This window comes from Penicillium cinerascens (genome assembly GCF_028974065.1).
Source record: "Penicillium cinerascens strain IBT 15544 chromosome Unknown contig_24_segment0_segment0, whole genome shotgun sequence".
Taxonomy (NCBI): domain Eukaryota; kingdom Fungi; phylum Ascomycota; class Eurotiomycetes; order Eurotiales; family Aspergillaceae; genus Penicillium; species Penicillium cinerascens.
Genome location: NW_026695290.1, coordinates 2,056,118 through 2,077,825, shown reverse-complemented (window position 1 = coordinate 2,077,825; position 21,708 = coordinate 2,056,118). Strand labels below are relative to the sequence as shown.

General features: G+C 52.4%; 8 protein-coding genes across 8 annotated transcripts; 2 read left to right on the top strand and 6 right to left on the bottom strand.

Annotated features, from left to right (window-relative positions):
• Positions 1–322: 322 nt before the first annotated feature.
• rps21 (40S ribosomal protein eS21) lies at positions 323–859 on the bottom strand (the record flags this gene model as incomplete). Its single annotated transcript, XM_058450950.1, has 2 exons — positions 323–557; positions 828–859. The coding sequence occupies 2 exons, from the start codon at positions 857–859 to the stop codon at positions 323–325; spliced, it is 267 nt and encodes an 88-aa protein (XP_058310412.1).
• Positions 860–1,127: 268 nt separating this feature from the next.
• N7498_003887 (NUDIX hydrolase) lies at positions 1,128–2,325 on the bottom strand (the record flags this gene model as incomplete). The annotated part of the gene is made up of 3 exons (XM_058450949.1): positions 1,128–1,738; positions 1,789–2,141; positions 2,261–2,325. The coding sequence occupies 3 exons, from the start codon at positions 2,323–2,325 to the stop codon at positions 1,128–1,130; spliced, it is 1,029 nt and encodes a 342-aa protein (XP_058310411.1).
• A 533-nt stretch (positions 2,326–2,858) lies between these two features.
• Positions 2,859–4,763, bottom strand: N7498_003886 (putative IMP dehydrogenase; the record flags this gene model as incomplete). The annotated part of the gene is made up of 3 exons (XM_058450948.1): positions 2,859–4,000; positions 4,206–4,514; positions 4,574–4,763. The coding sequence occupies 3 exons, from the start codon at positions 4,761–4,763 to the stop codon at positions 2,859–2,861; spliced, it is 1,641 nt and encodes a 546-aa protein (XP_058310410.1).
• A 1,292-nt stretch (positions 4,764–6,055) lies between these two features.
• Positions 6,056–6,524, bottom strand: N7498_003885 (DUF952 domain-containing protein; the record flags this gene model as incomplete). The annotated part of the gene is made up of 2 exons (XM_058450947.1): positions 6,056–6,172; positions 6,234–6,524. 2 exons carry the CDS (start codon positions 6,522–6,524, stop codon positions 6,056–6,058), a joined length of 408 nt encoding a protein of 135 aa, XP_058310409.1.
• A 1,268-nt stretch (positions 6,525–7,792) lies between these two features.
• N7498_003884 (putative Ras GTPase activating protein) lies at positions 7,793–13,049 on the top strand (the record flags this gene model as incomplete). The annotated part of the gene is made up of 3 exons (XM_058450946.1): positions 7,793–11,765; positions 11,825–12,103; positions 12,160–13,049. The coding sequence occupies 3 exons, from the start codon at positions 7,793–7,795 to the stop codon at positions 13,047–13,049; spliced, it is 5,142 nt and encodes a 1,713-aa protein (XP_058310408.1).
• A 463-nt stretch (positions 13,050–13,512) lies between these two features.
• N7498_003883 (uncharacterized protein) lies at positions 13,513–15,424 on the top strand (the record flags this gene model as incomplete). The annotated part of the gene is made up of 5 exons (XM_058450945.1): positions 13,513–13,594; positions 13,692–13,723; positions 13,835–13,914; positions 13,978–14,059; positions 14,129–15,424. 5 exons carry the CDS (start codon positions 13,513–13,515, stop codon positions 15,422–15,424), a joined length of 1,572 nt encoding a protein of 523 aa, XP_058310407.1.
• A 1,106-nt stretch (positions 15,425–16,530) lies between these two features.
• On the bottom strand, positions 16,531–17,733 carry N7498_003882 (adaptor protein NBP2; the record flags this gene model as incomplete). The annotated part of the gene is made up of 1 exon (XM_058450944.1): positions 16,531–17,733. One exon carries the CDS (start codon positions 17,731–17,733, stop codon positions 16,531–16,533), a length of 1,203 nt encoding a protein of 400 aa, XP_058310406.1.
• A 1,115-nt stretch (positions 17,734–18,848) lies between these two features.
• Positions 18,849–19,916, bottom strand: N7498_003881 (uncharacterized protein; the record flags this gene model as incomplete). The annotated part of the gene is made up of 1 exon (XM_058450943.1): positions 18,849–19,916. One exon carries the CDS (start codon positions 19,914–19,916, stop codon positions 18,849–18,851), a length of 1,068 nt encoding a protein of 355 aa, XP_058310405.1.
• Between the last annotated feature and the right edge of the window lie 1,792 nt (positions 19,917–21,708).

Below are 21,708 nucleotides of genomic sequence, written 5' to 3'. Positions count from 1 at the left end.
TGGAGGATTTGAACAGGCGGTAATTGGAGAAAACCGGACCCATTAAGTCGTCGATTCCATTTCATTCCGATAGATAGGACAGTAGGAAATTAGGGTTTCTCCGAAGGCAAAAAAAAGACTTTAGGCCGAAGGAGACTATGTTAGTACCCCTCCTCCCATTTTTTCAAATCTTCGTAAACCAATCCCCGAACCTGGACCATCGAGCCCTAGTTCATCTATCGCAGTATTAGTACCACTGTCATGGATAACAGGAAAGAGTCTCGGCTCACCATCATATCAACCCGTCAACACCCCAGTGTAAACCATATCACAGGCAGGTAATTTACCGCTGGCTGGAGGCGGACCACACGTTCTTGAGGTAACCGTCACGCTGGGCGAGGCGGTTGAGGGAGTCGTCGCTCTCACCACGGGCACGGATGAAACCGCACAGGGCGTAGGTGTTGTTCTCGCCGGTGTAGCGGCCGTTCTCGTCAACCTTGCCGACGGAGATCTGGACAGAGGCGTGGTCGTTGGCCTTGATGATGCGGTTGGTAGCGCTGCACTTGCGGGGCACGTAGCTGTTGAGGAGAGGGCATGTTAGTTTTTCATGTCCATTTTTCAATATTGAAATATTCCCCTCCAATCGAGGTAGCGTCAAGGACCTGGCTGCTCGGAACGATATCGCACAATTTCCACAGGCTGGTCGCTCTCCCGTTCATTGCGACCGACTCCGATTTTTCTATCTCTTGGTGCTTGGGAAATCGTGGAATTGGGGATTGCGATCGCGGACAGCCAGGCTCAGGACACCGGGGTTGAATTGTTGCAAGGCGAAGGACTCAGGAACATACAGATCGACGATCTCTCCCTTCTCGTTCTCCATTTTGGCGGATTGGGTGTAAGAGGTTTTGACGGGCGACGGTGAGGTTGGAGGTGGAGGGTTTTTTGGTGGCCCGTAAAATCAAAGACCCAAATGATTTGTGTGGGTCATGTGACTTTTTGTCGAGGGCTCGCGTGGGTGAAAGGCGGCGAGCGTGGCTTTACCGCTTTCTGCCGTTGCAGCGCCGTGGCAATATCGGTAATGTAAAGAATGCACCATCTATGTCTGCCAAGTTGGTGTAGATTGATCATGGTAAAGGTCTCTGTACAATCTAAAGATTACTACGGGATTCTCTTCCCTCTTCTAGGGCATCCTTTTTCCATGCCACGTTCACCTCCCTCGCACTGCCCTTCTTAAACCGCACCAGGACAACCCGATCCGACTCGCCTCGTTTCCCAGATCCCTTCAATTCAGGTCCAGGCTCGTCCAACGCTAGGACCGCCCGCCCGTCCTCGGTCATCTTAAGCATCTTGGGCGAAATATACTTATCTGTCCAAGCAGGCGACCCGGAGTATACAAACTCGACTAGTTCTGCTCGGCGTTTCTCCATCTCTTCCACGGACGTGCCCGATCGGGGTTCCCGGTCGAGGAAGCCTGACGCCAGATGTAGGAGTAGATATTGCGGCGGGAACAAAATGACCTCCCCGCTCTGTGCGCGGCGAAGCCACTCTGAAGCCGGAAGGAATTGCGCCTCCGTAACCTCGATGCCACCATCGCTAGTCGGGACTTGAATCTCTTCACGTTCGCCTTCCGCAGGGAGCTCCTCGAGCAACCTCTTATCCAAGTTGACTGGTAGAGGCATGAAGTAGAGATACATTTGTGTTGTGTACCGCTTCGGAACATTGGTCGGAGTAATCCAGTGCGTGAAGGGAATCAGTTGATCTTTTCAAAAATTAGCCTGGAGAAAATCCTTCAAGAAATGGTATGCCAACCAATATCTGGCTCAGCCGTTGCATGTTGCTGCTTCAACCAGTCTGAGAATGAAACTTTGTTCTGATGAATAAGTCGTCTGCCTTGCTCTCGGGTCTCCTCATTGACGACTAGCATCTTTCCTGAGTCCCGGTCTTTCGCAAGCAGAATGCCACTCTCCTCAAAAAGCTCCCGGATGGCTGCACGTCGGTAAGCTGGAGCATCATCATGCACGGCATGGTCTTCGGGTGGCGGTATTGGCCCATCCTGACTCGAAAGGTTTCCACCCGGGAACACATGAGCCGATGCAAAGGAGCTAGATGTATGGACACGGTGTAGAAGAAGGACCTCATTTTTCGGAGAGACCAAAATCACACTAGGCAGTTGGTCAGCGAGACTTTTTCTAGGTTGCAAGGTTGTGACCGACATCGCCATCCCTAGGGAAAAGCAACGGCTATACGGCCACGGTGTAAATTAACTCATGCACCAACTCACCTTGCACTGGGCCGAGGAACAGCAGGCCTCCTTTCTTTGCCGCCGTCTCCCTTCTCACGAGGCATTTTGGCGGACTGGGCTGCTGGCGTTGGGTTCGAGTGTGCTGAATAGTTCCTGACAAAATCCCTGTGACTTCCCGACGGCAAAGCCCAAAAGCGCGCAATGTGAAGCGGAGCCCGGTGTCCTCGAGTCCTTAGGTTTAGAGAGGATCCCTGAGCCAGTCCAGGTACTAATATACGGCTGCAGAAATATTCAGATAGGGCAGACATTGCCCGAAAACGTTTACCTTTGGACCCGCGGTTATAATCGAGGACATGACCCGAGAGCCTAGGCATATCCCGGTACCCCGCGTCCGCCTTGGCCGCATTCGGGCGTGCCGATAGCCGCGCCATGTGCTTCTACTTGGCTACTTTATTGAACTTTACAGATGCACAAATAGTGTTCGGACCAGTATCCTCATTAATTGAAAAGCGTAACTCCTCAAATCGTAACTCCTATCCATCTCATACACCATTTTTTATTTTCACCATGTCATCGTGCGGAGAATCCCAAATCATATTCACAGCGGGAACGTCTATAGTTCAAAGAAGCCTGGATCTTACGAGTAAAGCTTCTTGTCGTAGCTGTGAAGACCGTGGACGTTACCCTCGGTCTGGGCGCTGGCACTTCTCATCTCAAAGCGGACAGTGCCCTTGTTGACACCGTCGTGCAGAGCGTCAAGGCTCTTCACACCCATGTCCTGCAGAGAGTGCTGAACACCGGCCACGAGGTAGGGAATGAACTTGGTGACGGAGCCACGGTCGAGAACGGAGCCAGCAACACCCTGGGCGACCAGGACGTTGGACTTCTCGGAGAAGTAGCGGGCGGTACCAGCGTTGCTAGCCTTGCTGTCCTTGCTGCCAGCGCCGGCCTTCTTGTCCTCCATGGCGGCGATACTGCCCATACCACGGTAGGCCTTGACGAGCAGACCCTCGTTGGAAACGAAGTACTCGCCAGGGGACTCGGTGGTACCGGCAAGGAGACCACCCATCATAACGGTACTGGCACCAAGGGCCAGACCCTTGACGATGTGGCCAACATTCTGGACACCACCGTCGGCGATACAAGGGACACCGAAGCGAGCGGCGAAAGCGGAGACGCTGCGAACAGCGGCGGCCTGGGGACGACCGACAGCCATAACCTCCTGAGTGATGCAAGCGCTACCGCTGCCCATGCCAATTCTCAGGCCATCGGCACCGGCGGCAATCAGAGAAGCAGCCTGCTCGCGAGTGACAACGTTGCCGGCGACAACGTCGATCTCGGGGAAGGTGTTCTTGACGTACTTGATCATCTCAATCTGGTACATGGAGTTACCCTGGCTGGAGTCCAGGATGACGATATCCAAGCCAGCCTCAACAAGCAGCTTGAGACGGTGCTTGTCCTCCTCGCGAGTACCAATGGCGGCAGCACAAATCAGCTGCTTGGAGTCGGGGAGCTTAGAAGCCAGGGGATAGTGGAGGTTCTTCATCAAATCCGAGCGAGAGAGCAGGGAGACAATGTTGCCAGCCTCATCAACAATGGGAAGCTTGCCCTTCCTGGACTGACGGAGGACCTCGTTGGCCTCGGAGAGGGTGGTTCCAGCGGGAGCAGTGACCAGGTCAGTGGCCATGATGGCAGTGACGGGGTCATCAAGCTTGTGGTGGAACTGGATGTCACGGGAGGTGACCATACCAATCAGCTTGGACTTGAGGGTTCCGTTCTCTGTTGTAAAACAGTTGATTAGCATCATGCCAGACAACCATTGTGTGAACAAGACAGGTGGTAAAACGAGCGATCAGTTGAGAATCGGTTCTCTACAGCGCAACTCTCGTTGCTCCAGTGGAACGAAAGTTATATAGAAAAGATGGAAAATCATCATGCAAAAGGTGGAGATGGGATCGAAATGAAGAAAATGCGATCGACTTACCAGTGACGGGGAAGCCACCGAAACCCCACTTGGCCTTGAGCTCCTTGGCCTCACCAACGGTAGCCTTAGGGGAGAGAACAACGGGGTCCAGGATGAAACCGTTTTCGTATCTCTTAACCTTGCGGACCATCTCGGCCTGGTCCTGGGGAGCACAGTTGTGGTGGATAACACCAAGACCACCGAGCAGGGCCATGTGGATAGCCATGTTGTGCTCGGTGACAGTATCCATGGGAGAGGACAGAAGGGGAGCCTTCAACGAAATACGCTTGGTCACAGGGGTATCAAGGGTAACATCGGAGGCAGGGAAGCCTAATTGTTAGATGTTATTAATATGGCCACACATCATCCCTGAATTGTGACCGGCTTACCGATGTAACCGGGCAGGACCAGGAAGTCGTTGTAGGTCAGAGCACCGTGCTTGTCGGAGTCGAGGAGAGTGTCCACATCCAGGCCATCCTGGTTGGTGTAGGTCTTGACGACCTCAAGAGCCTTGGTGTAGTCCTCGATCTCAGCCTTCATGGCGGCACCGGGCGCAGCCTCCTTCTTGGTAATAGGCATAATTATTAAAAAGAAGGGATCTCTGATGCCAGAAAGTGATGGGGTATAAAAGATAGAAAGGGATCAATCAACAGAACGGGATCAATCTGTTGATGGAGAGAGACCAGCTTTCCCAAAGAAAAGAAAAGAAAAGAAAAAGTTCGACGAAGAAGATCCAGCTTTTTTTCTCGCGCACGCCGGCCCGGGAGGGGTCCTTGCCTCATCCGGAGTAGCGTACCGTCTTTTCACTGCACGTTCATTGGCCTGATAAACGAGATCCCCGGGCGGTGAGGACGAGCTGCTTAGCAATGATGACTTAGACTCCGAGTTTATAGTTAGTAGAGGTCCAAGATAGATCCGATCGGAGGCAGGGTTGATGGCGTTCATTGGCTATACGTTTATTCTGTATTCCCACAGAGCTGTTTCCCTGTAATTTGTGGTGTCATTACGTGAGAAACCGAAGACCTATTCTCTGGCCATTTGAACCACTTTCTAGTCAAATCAGATAAACATCTTGAATCTCCTGCTTGGAACCGTACGAAAACAATTCACTCGGATATTTCATAGAGCCGTATCCTTATACCAACGTCTATGCAATTCTGTCATTTGGCAGCGAAATGCCACAGGCTGCCACAGGCACGGGCTCGCGGGTCCTTGTCAGCACCCAGCTACTGGCAGTGATTCAGCTCAGGTATCAGTCGATCAGTAGCAGCGTCCATGGCGAGGGAGGGAGTTAATATCAGCATTGTTGCCTGCCGAAGGGGCAGGGGGGATAAATTTGTAATCTCATTCCTGGAGACCTGAGAGATTGTGAATTTTGCCGCCAGGCAGTGGAGATTCAGGTTATCAAGTAAATCTTTGAATAACCCCTTGATCAACTACAGTATAGTCAAACCTTCGTTTCAGATCCGTACTTCTTTCATCGTAACCTTCCGGGGCCCATCCACGATGATTGATTGGGGCGCGACTAAAGGTGCCATCACCGGCTTCTCCAAATGCCTGGAGAAGTGGGATTGAAGGGCAGGCCTTGGTCAACCAGGTGAGCCCAGCGAAGTTGCGACCACAAATGTGTTTCTGGCTAGTGCAGATGTGTCGCTTTGTTCTAAGCTGTCGTACTATCGGCACGGCATGTCCCCGGGGAGCTAATATGGAAGCAGACGGGCAGGTCCTTCATTGTTGTGAACTAGGCGATTAAAGGAGAAAACGCTCCCACTAAATTTCACGTCCGAGGCTCCAATTTCCATGTTTTTAGTGACTGGGCTCTGTACGTATCACTGGAAGTGAACATTAATGCAACTGAAAACAAATTATTATCAGTACAATAGCCATGGCTCCGCCCCATTTAGAGCCTTCTCCCATCCATCCTCATTTTGCCATATCGCGATACTCTCCACCTCCTCCTTGCCCAGCTTTAGTCCATTATACAGATGCTTTAAGTTGTTCAGTAAAATGCTCCTGTTTTTGAGCAGTTGGGATAGCCATATAACTTACCGGGAATAAACCCTCTCCCGGCCGGGGCCCACACACTTTTGCGTCGGGGGACTCCCAGCGAATATCTTGCATGACTTGCACGTACTCGATGCGCAAAATATACACAACCGGCTCATCTTGGAAGAAATGGTTCAACGTGTTGGCCACCTGGTGTGCCAAGGAGAGATGGATGAATCCCGAGTTTTGGTCGAGCTCGCTGACCGGCAGGCGCTCGGGGATCGGCTCACGGATGGGCGCGTTGGAGGCGATGATTTTGTAGAGATAACGCGGTTGGGTACCAAGAGCTTCCATGATGGCGATGTGAGGATGCTGTGGCTAGTAGGGAATGAGGGGAAGAGCTGACCTGTCCCGTTGGGTTTTAACGGTTGGAGCATGTCATTATTGTCGCGCTATTCTCCAGGTTGGCGGGGTCGACCGGCAATGTTTAGAAATAGGCACCACGGGACATTGAATTTTCCGATGGAGCTTCTAGTACTAGTACTTTGATATGGACTGGGAACCTTTTTTTCTTTCTTATTTTTGAAAATGGAATTTGACGGTATCTGCAGGTAAGGATCAAGAGTGGTTCCTGTACTGTGGTGCAGTAGTGAAATATACATTAGGTCTGACGGCGGCTAACAGATAAGCTTTTCAGAGATTACAAGGAAGAGAACCGACAGATTATCGAGGAAATCTAGGGCATGACATAGCAAGAAGCTATCTATTGTCCTTGCCCCCAGCGAGGGCTCGTATTGCATTGCACTAGGGCTACAGCAGCTCGTTATGGACCAGGCCCGTTCGAGTAACACTGCCAAGGTCGTTTAAGAGGTCGCCAAGAGATAATTGCGAAAGGCGCGTTTTCGGGCATGTTCAACAGCATCATCCTAAACACTTCGAAGATAATAGTGCTCCTACAGAGGAAGTGATGAAGTACGAAATCGAACATTAACTGACAGTTGAGAGGCGGTAGATGATGGTCGCACGGGACTACGGAATCCGTGAGATTTACCGAATCGACCTCAGCCACACCTGCCAAGTTTGTCGGTATTCCCCCTGTCTGACAGGTCCGAAACCACACTGTTCAGTAGGAGAATTATGAGTGGGTAAGAATAAAAGAAAGCAAAAGTGATAGTAGCGGAACAAGATCTCACGAAAACCCGTGTTACTATGGGCAAGCCACACGTGACCGGTGGCTGACTGATTGACGATCTCACCAAACCCGATCGGGAGGTTTGTTTACTGGGTGGGTGGGAAGATCCCGGTTCGCTCCTGCCTTCTCCCCCACCGTCAACAAGAGTTCCATCATCGGAGGGTCCTGCTGGAGCCGTACACCTTTTCGACTTCCGCTGCGCACTTCACCCGACCTGCCGACTTCCCCACCGACACATTCATCAACCTCGTCGCTGCGCGCGCGCTCCCTAGGTCTCACATTCCAAGTACCGCTGACCCGAAACAACAAAGTCAATAGCCTCTCGAAGCTCGGACCGAACCAGAACCCCCGCTTCTGCTTGTGAAGCAGGGATGCGGTCAATCGAGAACGAAACTCTCTCCCCGCTTTTCCCATTTCCGTCGCGTCGCTAATGGTAATGTCGACTCAATTTCCATCATTCAAGCGGGCCCATACGGATCTCCCGGCGCAGTCATCGAGTCCGCTACGAAACGGGTCAACCGCGTCCACAAACTCCTCTGCATACTCTGTTGTTTCCAGCTCATTCGTTCCGAGTCGAACAAGCACAGTCTCATCCAATGCCTCGATTCAGAGCAACCTAGGACATCACCGAGGAAAGAGCGAAGCCAGCTCCATCACCATGGACTCGGCTGGACAAGGAAGCTGGGCAAATGCCGGGTCGACATATGAAAACATCCGCCGGTCCCTGCGCCCTTTGCAACAGGCGCCGAACTTTACCCCATCTTCTCCTAAGACCGGCGCGTATCGACACTCGCGTAGCAACACTATCGACGAGCACCAATTCAATAAGGCACATCGGCCCAGTACCCCCGAATCGCATCATGTCCACTTTAAGGAAAATGAATCACCTCGATACAAATCGCCCGCTTTCGAACCTCAGACACCTCCCCGTGGCGCTTCACCTCGACACTGGTCTCCCAATCCAACTCCAGGATCATCGCGTCCGTCGTCACCCCAGAAACAGCTGTCGAACAGCCCTCGTCCTCCACCACTAAGTACCGCTCTCTCTGCACCTGAGCTCGAAACTTTCCAAAAATCAGCGACGGGCCATCTCAGAACGCTGTCCAAGATTGCTCAATCTGGCGAAACGGAGGAATTTCAATTTGGCACGACAACACCTTCCGTGGTTGGCTTGCAAGGACGGCGACGGTTGAAGCGTGCGGGCTCGGTTGCTGGGAGAAATGGTGCGAGATCACCAGAGAAGCCCAAGGTCTCCTCATGGGCAGCTGGGAATTGGATGGACCAGCAACGGCAATTCTTGCAAGCCTATGAATACTTGTGTCACATTGGAGAGGCCAAAGAGTGGATTGAACAGGTTATCGAGAAGCAGATTCCTCCAATTGTTCAGCTGGAGGAAGCTTTGCGGGATGGTGTTACACTGGCGGAGGTGGTGCAGGCCATGTACTCGAATCGACCTCTGCGCATCTTTCGGAACCCAAAGTTGCAGTACCGTCATTCAGACAACATCGCCCTCTTCTTCCGCTTCTTAGACGAGGCCGGGCTGCCTGAACTGTTCCGATTCGAGCTCATTGACCTCTACGAGAAGAAGAACATCCCCAAAGTCATCCACTGCATTCACGCCCTATCTTGGTTGCTTTTCAAGAATGGGATGCTCGACTTCCGCATGGGAAATCTAGTTGGCCAACTCGAGTTTGAGCACCATGAGCTCGAAAAAACTCAGAAGGGTCTTGACAAAGCAGGCGTCAGCATGCCAAGCTTTGCGGACATGGCTGCGAATTTCGGCGCAGAGCCTGAACCCGAACCGGAACCGGTCGAATCGGAAGAGGAGCGCATCGATCGTGAGCTACATGAGAATGAGGGCTCAATCGGGGATTTCCAGGCTCTAATCAAGGGCGCAATGTTGCGCTTGAAACTCGGGAACACGATGAATGACCTTTGGGACTTCGAGCCTCTGCTTATTGAGTTACAGTCACGCTTGCGTGGGGACTGGGCCCGACAAATCAGCTCGTATCGACTCAGCATGCGTCAGTTTGCTGTCCAGCTCCAGGCAATCAGCCGCGGCTTTATCGTGCGCCACCGTCAGCAAGGAGAGATGCAATGGCGAAAGGCTCAAGAATGCGATATTCTGGAGCTGCAAAGCCTCATCCGTGCTTCAAAGGTGCGAGCTCAAACAAACACCTTGCAGTCTCGCATTCGAAAAGAAGAGCATGGAATCAAGCAATTCCAGGCTGCCATCCGGGGAGCATTACAGCGCAAGGATGTTACCGATCAATACGAAGAAACTCGATATGCCGAAAACGATGTTACAACCCTCCAGGCATTGATCCGAGGTGCTTTGCAACGAAACCAAAGAAGTGCACAATCACAAGCCGTTGAGAAAGCCAGTAGCCCTGTCAAATCACTGCAGGCAGTGATCAGAGGAAATGTTGCTCGTCAGCACATCTCTCAAATAAAAACGACCCTTCACAAGGAAGTCCCTACCATCACATCGCTCCAGTCCTTTGCTAGGGCTCTAGCGACCAGAAAGCAGCGATCACTAGCTGTGGACGCTCTTAATTCCACGGTGAATGAGTGCAGTAAGTTGCAAGCTCACGTGCGAGGTGCGGCTTTGAGAAAACACAACTCGGCTCTTCGTGCTGAGTTGATCCAGCATACCTCAGCCGTGACTATCCTTCAGGGAGTGCTCAGGGGCAGGGCCATGAGGCAACACCTAGTGTCGCAGCGAGTTGCATTGATGAACCAAGAGAGCACCATCTTGGACTTGCAGTCAAGGGTCCGGGCTATCATCCTGCGCAAGCACTTGGAAGCCGACCGACAAGTTCTGCAGAGAGAAGAACCCTCCATTGTAAATCTCCAAGCTCTTGCTCGCGCAGCCACCTCCCGGATCGAAGTTGGCAGCATTCTTTCCCGTCTCGAAGAACATGAAGAGGAAGCTGTACAACTTCAGGCACTGGCTCGCGCAATGATAGTTAGGGTCGAGGTTGGTCACATGCTGACTGATCTTGAGGATGAGGAGGATATCACCACCGACTTCCAATCATGGATTAGAGGAATGATCATTCGCAATCGATTTGAGGAGAGACGTCGCCACTACCATGAGAACATGGAGAAGGTCATCAAGGCTCAAAGTGTCATCAGAGGCCGAATTCAGGGTCAAGCTTACAAGAGTTTGACAAACGGCAAGAACCCACCTGTTGGAACTGTCAAAGGCTTTGTACATCTTCTCAACGACAGTGACTTCGACTTCGATGAGGAGATCGAGTTTGAGCGCCTGCGAAAGGTTGTGGTTCAGCAAGTTCGGCAAAATGAAGAGGCAGAGCAGTATATCAGTCAGCTGGACATCAAGATTGCCCTCCTCGTCAAGAACAAAATCACCCTCGATGAAGTTGTCAAGCATCAGAAGCATTTTGGAGGACACATTGGCAACTTGTTGTCCAACACCGAGATCTCCTCCAAAGACCCATATGATCTCAAGGCGTTGAACAAGACATCGAGGCGGAAGCTGGACCAGTACCAGGTCTTTTTCTTCCTCCTTCAAACCCAATCCCAGTATTTGGCCCGTCTGTTCCGTCGACTCCGCGAGATCAACACATCGGACAAGGAATACGAGAGGATCAGGCTACTGATGATGGGTCTTTTCGGATACTCGCAGAAACGACGTGAAGAGTACTACCTCGTCAAGCTTATTGCTCGCTCTGCCAAGGAGGATATCGAGCACTTTGCCTCCCTTCCCGAATACCTGCGCTCCACTTCCTTCTGGAACAAACTCTTCAGCTCCTACGCCAAGTCACCCCGAGACCGAAAGTTCATGCGCGATGTCATGGGTACTGTGGTGAAGGAATCTATCATCGAAAACCCCGAGCTTGACCTCGAGAGCGACCCGATCCAAATCTACCGCTCTTCCATCAACAATGAAGAGCTCCGCACAGGCCAACGCAGCCGTCGCCCGGCGGACCTTCCCCGAGAAGAAGCTATCAGGGATCCTGAAACTCGCGAGACCTTCATTCAGCACTTGCAAGATCTGCGCGACCTTGCTGATCAGTTTTTCGCTGCCTTCGAAGACTTCCTGTACCGAATGCCTTTCGGAACCAGGTACCTTGCCCAGCAAATGTACGAGAACCTCCTTGCACGATTCTCGAACGAGGACCCGGGCTTTATTCTGCAGACAGTCGGCCACTGGGTCTGGAAGAATTATTTCCAACCTGCAATGCTCGAGCCAGAGAAGTACGGCGTTGTGGACCGGGGCTTGACCCAAGAGCAAAAGAGAAATCTCAGCGAGATCGCCAAGGTGGTTGCGCAGGTCGCTTCTGGAAGACTCTTTGGGGCCGAGAATGTCTACCTCCAACCTCTTAACTCTTACATCGGCGAGTCAATACAACGGTTAGGTCGCATCTGGGGCCAGGGTAAGTTTCTTTCTGTTCCTTTTTCTATCTCCCTCTTTTCTAGTGCTAACTTGAATCAGTGGTCTCGGTCCAGGATGCAGAGTCCTACTTTGACATCGATGAATTCAACGATCTTTACGCAAAGGCCAAGCCGACTTTGTATATCAAAATGTCCGATATCTTTTCCATTCACCAACTTGTGGCCTCGCAGATCGACTTTATGTGCCAGAACCCCGATGACATCCTCAAACAGTTTGTGCGAGAACTTGGCAATGTAAAACGCAACGAGAGCGAATTGATGAGCGTCAGCACTACCGAGATCAATCTCACGCTGAACCCGAAATTGGCTCAGATGGAAGGTAAGATTCTCTCCATAATATCCCGTCATTTCAACATTTGCTAAATCATACCACAGATCCGGAGGCTGAGGTTAAGGCACTCTTCATGGAGACCAAGCGATGCATCCTCTACATTATCCGAGTGCAAACTGGTGCCAACCTAATGGACATTATGGTCAAACTACCCACGGATGAAGATGAAGCAAGGTGGCAGACATTGGTTCGAGAAGAACTGCACACAAACAATCCTCGACGTGGTGCCTACGGCGAGGCCAGTACTTTGGTTGACATCGGCTCAATGAGCTACTCAGAGCTTAAGGGCACCGCTCTCGAAAACATCCTTCGTCTTGAACAGGCTGGCAAAATCTCTCGGCAAAACCACTACCAAGACCTCCTAAATGCCATCGCCATTGATATTCGCACAAAACACCGCCGGCGAATCCAACGAGAACGCGAGCTGGAGGGTGCACGACTCACTTCCACCCGCCTCAAAGACCAAGCCCTCTATCTGGATCAGCAGCTGAAGACCTACAACGACTACATCGAGCAGGCCATGGTTACGCTCCAGAACAAGAAGGGCAAGAAGCGCTTCCTGATGCCTTTCACCAAGCAATGGGACCACCAAAGAGAGCTTCAGAAGTCAGGCAAGGTGTTCAAGTTCGGATCCTACAAGTACTCTGCCCGCACTCTGGCCGACCGAGGTGTATTGGTTTCTTGGAAGGGCTACACTGAGCGCCAATGGGACCGCGTGGACTTGACCATCTCCAGTAATGAAGTTGGAGTATTCACCATTGATGGAAGCAGCGGCAACATGATGGTCCCCGGTGCCAATGCGCAGATCCCCTTGGATGACTTACTCCAGGCCCAGTTCAACAACACACAGTTCATGGACTTCTTTGAGGGTCAGATGCGTGTCAACGTGAACTTATTTTTGCATTTGATTATGAAGAAGTTCTACAACGAGTGAGCTTCATGCTGATGGACATGACGAAGGATGATTCGGGTGGGCATTCATAGTATTATTCTTTACCTTTTTACCTGTTTTACTTGTTTTTAGATACCTATGGTATTTCTTTCCTGCGATTTTGATAGCGATAGCGCCTCGAACTATACGAGCACCCGAATGAAATGTACACAATATGATAACATCAATCCATCCCATAATCTTTGTAGGCTTCGGTGAAGCAATGGAGTATACAACTCGTTGCCGGGGTCAGGGGCTGCCACGTGACTGCGTGGCGCGTGGGAATCCGCCAGCTGGGAACCAGCCAACTTCCCCCTCCAAGAACAATCCTCGTCTTTCTCCGCAACCCCGGCGGGCTTCGCTTCACTGTCCTTGAATTTAAATCTCCCGAGTTGTCTGTTATTGCTCAGCAACCTCCCCGTTTCCGTTGCGTCTCCTTCCGCCAGACCCCAGTCCACCCCTCGCCATGGACTTCTCCAAGATCCAAGATCAGGTCAGCAACCTGACCTTGTATGACCTCAAGGCCGGTGTTCGCAAGATGCAAAATGGTATGTTATGATTCCTCATGTTTGTTCATGTTGCGATTCCAAGCGACTTGCGTGTGTCTCGCAATTCCCTGAAACCCGGCTGACCGCTCCGTCATAGCTGTCATGAACTATACCGAGATGGAGGCCAAGGTTTGTACCCAACCACGACCCCCTGCGCACAACAACCCTGCAACGCGAATACTATTCGACCTTAAAGAAACCTTCGTGAACATGAACCAAAGGCTTACTTATGCGGACTAGGTCCGGGAAGCTACAAACAATGAACCCTGGGGTGCCTCGACCACGTTGATGCAGGATATCGCCAATGGAACACACAGCTAGTCAGTGATGCTTCCGTCCCAAGGTCAATTGCACCGCACGCATGCTTATACTACTCACTGTAGCCAATTACTCAATGAGATCATGCCTCTGATCTACAAGCGGTTCACCGACAAGGCCGCGGAGGAGTGGCGACAGATCTACAAGGTATGGGAGGGTTGCGATTTAATCACAAAATGTTCATCGATCTAACATGTTCATCTTCACGAATTATAGAGTCTGCAGCTTCTCGAATTCCTCGTCAAGAACGGATCGGAGCGGGTGGTCGACGACGCAAGGTCTCACTTGTCGCTGTTGCGGATGCTCCGGCAGTTCCACTTCATTGACCAGAACGGCAAGGATCAGGGTATCAACGTCCGTAACCGATCTTCGGAGTTGGTGAAGTTGTTGGGTGATGTGGACCAGATTCGCACCGAGCGCAAAAAAGCCAGGTCCAACCGAAACAAGTTCGGTGGATTCGAGGGTGGCATGGGTGTTGGAGGAATGTCTTCTAGCTCCGGCCGCTATGGTGGCTTCGGAAGCGACAGCATGGGATATGGTGGATACAGTGGAGGCGTGTATGGCGACGGCGGAGGCTTTGGCGGTTCTACCGGTGGTGGTGATTTCCAGGACAGCAGCAGCAGCGGCCGCCGGGGCAACCGCTTTGATGAATACGACGAGTACGATGAGGGAGAAGTCAGCGCACCACGGCGTGAGCCTGTGTCTGCCGCGAAGAGGGAAACCAAGAAGCCAGAGCCTGCACCTGTGCCAGACCTCTTCGATTTTGGTGACGATGAACCTACAACTACCACCACTTCTACCGCTGCCGGTAAGCAGCCCGCCGGCAGCGCATTGAACATGCTGGAGTCGACCCCGGCCGACGACGACGACTTCGACGACTTCCAGTCCGCCACACCGGCGCCCTCCGCGCCAGCCCCGAACCAATTTGGCATTGCGCCTCCCGTTTCCACAGCCAGTACAACCTCCAATACCCAGTTCGTGGCTCCTGTACCCGTGTCGGCCTCACAGGGCAACAACATCAACGGCATTGTCGGCTTCACATCAGCGACCCCGACCCCGTCCACTAGCTCAATGACTTCGCCCGTGTTGCAGAACGCCCCTATCCAGCACATGCAGCAACCCATGGCCTCGAAGCCCTCAGGCTACCAAGCCGCAACGCCAAACTACTTCACATCGGTGAACACCAACCCTGCGTCCTTCTCCTCGCACGGCGCCAAATCCTCCGTCTCCTCCATGGCCTCTCCCGCTACCGCGAACAAGCCCGCCGCCAGCACAGCAGCCAAGAAACCTTCCGGCGATGCCTTCGGCTCCCTCTGGTCCTCTGCTAGCGCTAGCGCCGGCATCCAAAAGTCCAACAGCAACGCAAACAAAGGCCCCAACCTCGCCAGCATGGCCAAGGAGAAGGCTAGTGCCGGTATTTGGGGTGCTCCTGCTTCATCCGGCGGCGCCTCAGCACCGTCCCAGCCTCAGCAGAAGCAGAGCGGCTCAGCATTCGACGACCTTCTCGGTTGATTTGGTAGCTATGCGAGCTGATCATCTCCCTTTTGTTTGTTACTGAGTTCAGGTCCCAAGGGATTCGGCATTTCATAATCTCATACTTCATTTTTGGTTTCTTTCTACACTGCTTTCCATTCGATATTTGTTCTTTTGGTCTGGAATCTTTCACTTTAGCAGAGCTGTTTTCTGAAAATTTTCTTTTCTTCATTTTCCGTGTCCTCTCCAGTAAAATGCTCGATGTCTGTTATGTACAACCATTTTTCTTGTCACGATTCCCTGAAAACATGCTTTATATTCTTCCCCGAGCCCACTGCAACGATTTTACGCTGTCTGATACTACTTAGTACAGTCGATTAAAACACGACCATTTCACCCTTCTGTCTCGAGATTAAGTAGGGTATTCTAAAAGTGAAAGCCGGAGACTCCGCGACCGTTTACGGTCTACGATAATCAAAAAGGATAGCTATAGTGTTAATAGGCATTACGCTAATGCTAATTGATGCTAGGACAACGCCTGCGCTGAAGAAAGCTAGATACATGTGCACGAAGCGGATGAGAGGATGGTAAGAGGGGAAACAAGCAATTGTTTGGCAGAAGACAGAACATGAATTTGTGGAGAAAGTGCAAGAATGCGCATGTCTGAGAGGCAAGAAGACAATCTCTAGCGCATGGGTTTCCCCGTCGAAGGTAAAGTCGTGGGATATCAAGAGTAAATTTGTTGGCTGGAGGGAATCATTCGTCAGTCGGATCTAAGGGTGGCGTTTTCGGACAAGGGTAGTTGGTGTTGACCAGGTGAAGCGATTGTAGGCGGTCTTGAGAATGAATTTGATCGGGGCTGACCTGTTGGTGGGCCAGCATCCTGGATCTTCTCGTTCTCCGTTCTTTGTTCTCTGTTCCTTGGTGCCATTACCAACCGGATGGCAGTCATTGTCCATCAATTGAAGGCAAGGCGAGTTGGCGTGTGCTTATTTGAAAGACCCTGAACGCTTCGTGTGTAAGGGAGATGGGAGACCATCGCTAGTCGGCTTCGGCACCGCAGATGTTTCGGGGAGCCGAGCCATGCTGGCGCCGCCGACTTATGTCGTCGAGTGAAGCCGCTTCATGAGTGTTGAAGAGGGAACTCAGGTTTTCGTCAACTTGCTAGAGCGTTTGCCAGCGCCACCAGCCGCCTTTCCGGTCTCTGATGTAGCGTAGGACTCATCGATGCCGCCAACCGAAATAGTGACCGGGGCGTTACCATTGGTGCCCTGGTGGTTCTCCTGAGTGGGAGTCGAGGCATGGCTGTCTTCGGTGACATCCATACTGATGGACCCGCTGCTTTCCGTGACATCTGGGCCGGGCTCCCCGTTCAACGAGGTCAATCCGCCTTCGATGTCTCGCAGAAGCCGCACGAATTCCTCGGGCACTAGACCGTTTTCTCCGGTCTTTGGGTCTTCTGCAACCAGCCAGCCTTGGCCGTGCCGGTAGGAGACGTAGATGACTTGGCCCTCCGTAAGAGGAAGCTCGTTCTCGTGTTCACGAGTAAAGTCAAAGAGTGCAACGGCCTTACCGTGCATCTCTTCGTCTGGACAGCCGACGGCGAATTGATAGTCATTTGAGTATCGATCCCCGTTCTCTGAGTGGAAAACTGTATCTGGTGCATAGTCTTGCTGGCCGCCATACATGTACGAGTATCGCCCTTCATTTGCGGGAACTGTGACGTACTCGCCGCCAGGTCCATCCTCCATCTCTTCATCGTCGTTGACATAGTATGTCTCACTGCCATCAGGGTTCAATCCCACGAATGTGCCGTGCTCCGCTTGCCCGGTGCCTAACATGCCGTTCTCGTCTACCATGCTGTTCAAGCCCGCATTGGATTTCTGGCGTTGGCGCGACGAAGTCACCACCGGACTGTGCAAATCCTCGTCTTCACTGTACGGAGGTCCGTCTCCAAAGGACATCGCAGGAAGTTGTTGATGGCCGCTCTCCCTGCTCCACGGGCCCGTGGCCCAGGGTCCCTTCGAAGTGTCCCACGAGGGGGGTGGATCAGACAGCCGGCGGTATTCGCTCGCTGGCGTGGATACTTCCGAGGCGCGCGGAGGCGGTGGTCCATAATGCAGAGGGTGGATCGGGGGATAGGCAAAATCTCGCACCAGAGCGTAGGGAAGACTGGAATGGAAGATAGGGAACACGTGGGAGCCCGGGCGAGAGCGATTCTGGGAGAAGGAAGAGACGTTGGAGTACATAGACAGGCGATCCTTCGCGCTCGGCGACTGTTTCACTGTGCCATCCGTGAGAATGGGCGGCAGCACCGACAGATTGTTCGGCGAAACCGGTTCGGACATCTCGGATAGGCAGGTGATTGATTCCTAAGCGGGCGGGATTGAGAATGAGAAGTGTCGATTCGAGTCTTCAGTCAGAGATAATGGGATTGTTCATCGATCGCGTCGTCGAGACTCTATTTTGGCATTGCGATTGGTGGCGCGCCAACGGTATCCCACTTGCGATTGAAGCCGAGCTGTGGAGAGGTTGAGGGGATCACTGCGCGACAACTACTGTGAACACAGGGCCCGGACACGATGCACAAAGCCTCCCAACCACAGTTCAACAACGGCAGCGGTTTGTGTATTAACCAGATCCAATGGGGCGCGGACGAGGACCCCCGACGGTGGAGGTCTCGGGAATCGGTAAACCTGGAGGGGAAGAGGGTTCAAGGGCACCGAACGGGGGAACCGAATGACGGGTCCGAATAACGGGTCCGGAGGGTAAATAGCGGACCCCTGGTGGATGAGGTCTGGACAGTTCTTCAGGCGCGAGGTGTCAAGGGTGTGGTGATCGGAACGTTGTCCCGCAGATGAAACCGTCTATAATTAGATTCTGTAATCGCAGAACGTCAGATATAAATGCACTGCAGACACAGCGCTTAGGAAACGAGGTGGGCAATGGGTAATGCTGGGTCTGGCGGTTCAAGATCACACCAGATCAGGGGTCCAGTATATTTCTGTGGCCTTCACCAAACAGGAGGGAAATGCGAGCGGCTCGGACATGGGGCATACCTCTAGATCTCTCTCTCTCTCTCTTTCTTTCTCCCCTCGGTGGATAATCAGCAGCGGGGGTTCACTCGGAGCCAGCAGTGCGGATTGCCGAGACCATAAGGGGGGTAAGGTTCTCAGTCAGAGACAAAAGCAGAACGAGCGGCTCCTCTGGTCTTCACATAGCCCACACCTCCTGTGTGAATTGAAGCTTCGAGGGGCTTAGTAATACGAATCACGTGCTAGTGTGTTTCAGATCTGAGCTACTCCCGTTTCAGGAAAGTGATCTTACTGTATACGTTCCGTCCATGTTGACTTCTTTGTTCTCTTTGCTCACTTGCATTGGCTCCACGGCATGTTTCATTCTCTATGTGGTACATATTCTCCGGCCAAAGAGCACCTCTCACGTCTCCTATATTCCCTCTCTCCTACTCGCCCCAGTTGGCATTTCCTGTCGGTTGACAGTCTCTAATGGTCACGGTCTTTTCCATGGTCCGCCAAGCAGTCTCGGTGACCGTGGGAATAGTGGAAGTGAATGTCTGCCACACGGTTCTAGCGGTTGTAGCAGTTGCAGCCGACTCTACTGATGATGATGACTCGGTCGGCTTGGCAGACCCTTCATTATTCAGATCGGCAAACTCCGACGGGACGGCAGCGCTGTTGAGATCCTGGCCAGTGACATAGTCGTCCTGCTCCTGTGCATGGGTATTGGATGTACCAGTAACGTCGATGTCCATACAGGTGGTGTAGATCTCCTTCTTGCCATGTGGGTATGTTGGATCGACACCTGGGAGGGTGGGCCAGTCCCACACCCAGTAGAGCGTGTACAATTTTCCCGATGGGGCAGTGGACGGCAGCTGAACATCCTGTTGACACCAGAGATCTGCTCCCATCAGCTTGTTGGCCTGGTGTGGGTATGTCTCCTGGCGAGACTCGGAGATATTTCCAGTGTTGATCTGGTAACAGCGGCCGTCGTCGAAGTTCTGCGTAGACAGGAGCACGCCTCGTTTATCGCCTCCTGTGCCATCCGCGTTCCAAGCCCCGTGCACGTCGAGGAGCGTTTCTCCTTGCTTGGGCTCCGTAGTTCCGTAGATGTACACGGTGCCCCGGTTCTTGGACTTTCCGGGCTGGTTCCAAGGAAGAGTGACATGGCCGTTCTCTTGGTAGCGGAGTGCAATCGCCGCGCCAGCGCTGGCTTGCAGTCGAGGGCTACCGTCGGTCTGAGTCTGGGTCTGCTGGGTGCTCTTGCAAATCCTGTCGGTAGGAAGGACGAGTGTCACGTTCTGCCGACCATCGGGCGGGATCAAATATGTCATGGTCGAATCATTGAATCCTGCGGCCATCCGAAGATAATTGCCTCGGGCATACCCTGGGGTGCCGATAAACGTTCCATTTGCCGCGATCACCGTGAGCTGTTCCACCCATGAATGAGAGTTGGCAAATGTAATAAACGTGGGAAGGACCCAGAGAGTTTGGAGAATGCTGTCAAGCTTCATGGTATTTTTCGATGGCGATGGGACAAGGTAGGAGGCCACAGTCTCATAGGTTTTTAGGATGCCGACCAGCGGTGTGATTGAAGAAAGTGACTCTGCTGCGGAAGACTATGGAAAATATCTTCACTTTCAATAGGCGGCAGGGTGTTGCGAGTGCGCAGGTGTACGTGTTTCCCTGAGTTGAAGGGCAGGCAGATGGTTTTTATTTCAATGAAAACAATGAAAGGAAATAGCCGGTCATTCACACCATGCCACGCTGATACTTGGGCCACAAGGCAAAGGTCAAAGAGATTGTTTCAGGATCTTTCATCTCAAGGCATCAGACCACTAACAGACTCGGCGAGAAGAAAAAGAACCAGGCAGGCTCCCCTCGAGGGGCACCTGTTGCAAATATAAGGACAGGCAGTCATTGTCAGAGCCACTGAAGCGCGTAATTGGCGCAACAAACAAACCAAGGTCTTGGATGAGAGTCGACGCAAAGCTTGAAACGACCTATATCCGCGATCCGACTGTCCTTTTCAAGCCTAGTGACACCAAGTGCCGAAGGACGGGAGACCTAAAAATGAATAATTGGACGAGGTAGTCGGAAAATTGATGGAAGGTCTGCTTCAGATCATCGTCAAGATATTTTTGTGCCCGAGACAAGTGGGATCCCGCACCTCCTGGCGCTTACAAAGGGTCTTCATCTGCAAGTGTTGCAGGTCTGCAGATGTTGCAGCTCTGTGAGCTCTGCGATTGGCCGCGGGAATAGCTCACTTAGCGCTTCGCCCTCTCAGGGGTCGGCAGGTCTCTGCCACCCTTGATGTTTTGCATTTGGCAGAGATGATCGATCTATCAAAGTAGGGTCTTGGATCGTCATCTCTAGCCTTCCAAGATTGTCAGGCTCTTGGGCGGTGCATGCGGGAAATACTTCTCGGGCATCTCGGACATCTTCAGCCACTGTCCATGTGCCTCAACTATCCGGCCTCCAGAGCTATGCTTCTTTGGTCATAGCTCGGTCTAGGGTTCAGCGGATCTGGCGGTAGTATGTAAATTGAGCATCGTGATGCCTGTGCCCTGCCGGAACACAGGGTAGCACCAAACGGTGAGTCTGTCAAAGCCCGTCGCCACACCTTATTGGGAAAACAGCACCGACATCGGGAGATTTCTTTTACTTCTGGTCTTGTGTTCGGCCTACTTCCTCGTATAGTGGGTATGGTACATTCGGAAGAAAGCGCAGCACCCACTCGGAGCCCGAAAACGGTCTCGGCCGCCTCAGTCGTCGGACTTGCATCTTATCTTGATTTTGTTTTCAAGCTTGGCGAAGATCGGTTACGTCCCATTGTGGATAAAAGCCGCGGGGCTGCCGGAGAAGACGAGGATGATGATTTGACTGGATTTATCTGATTTTGATCTGATTTCTCCGTCAGCTCCACCCGGTGGGTTCCATCTGGCTCTGTCCACGAGAAGCGCGGTCGAAATTCCCGCCAGCAGGAGGTTCAGAAGGGGCCTTTTTGCGGAATTTCCCATTTGAAGAAAGCGTCGAAGCGTCGAAGCGTTGCTGACGCGGACACCGAAAAAGCGACGCTCACGGCGGTTTGATTACAGGGTGACGGGAAAACCCTGGGAAGGCCAACGTGGAGTGGAGACTCGCTGATCGACTCGTCCACATTCGAGAATTCTGCAAATGCCAGGAACCGCCGTCGGTGTGCGTACCAGTTGCAGATAGTGCACAAGGGCTGTGCGAGAAACCACCTACAGGTACACGGGGAACTACCCGAGCATCCATCCCATAAAGGTACCCGGCAACCATGTC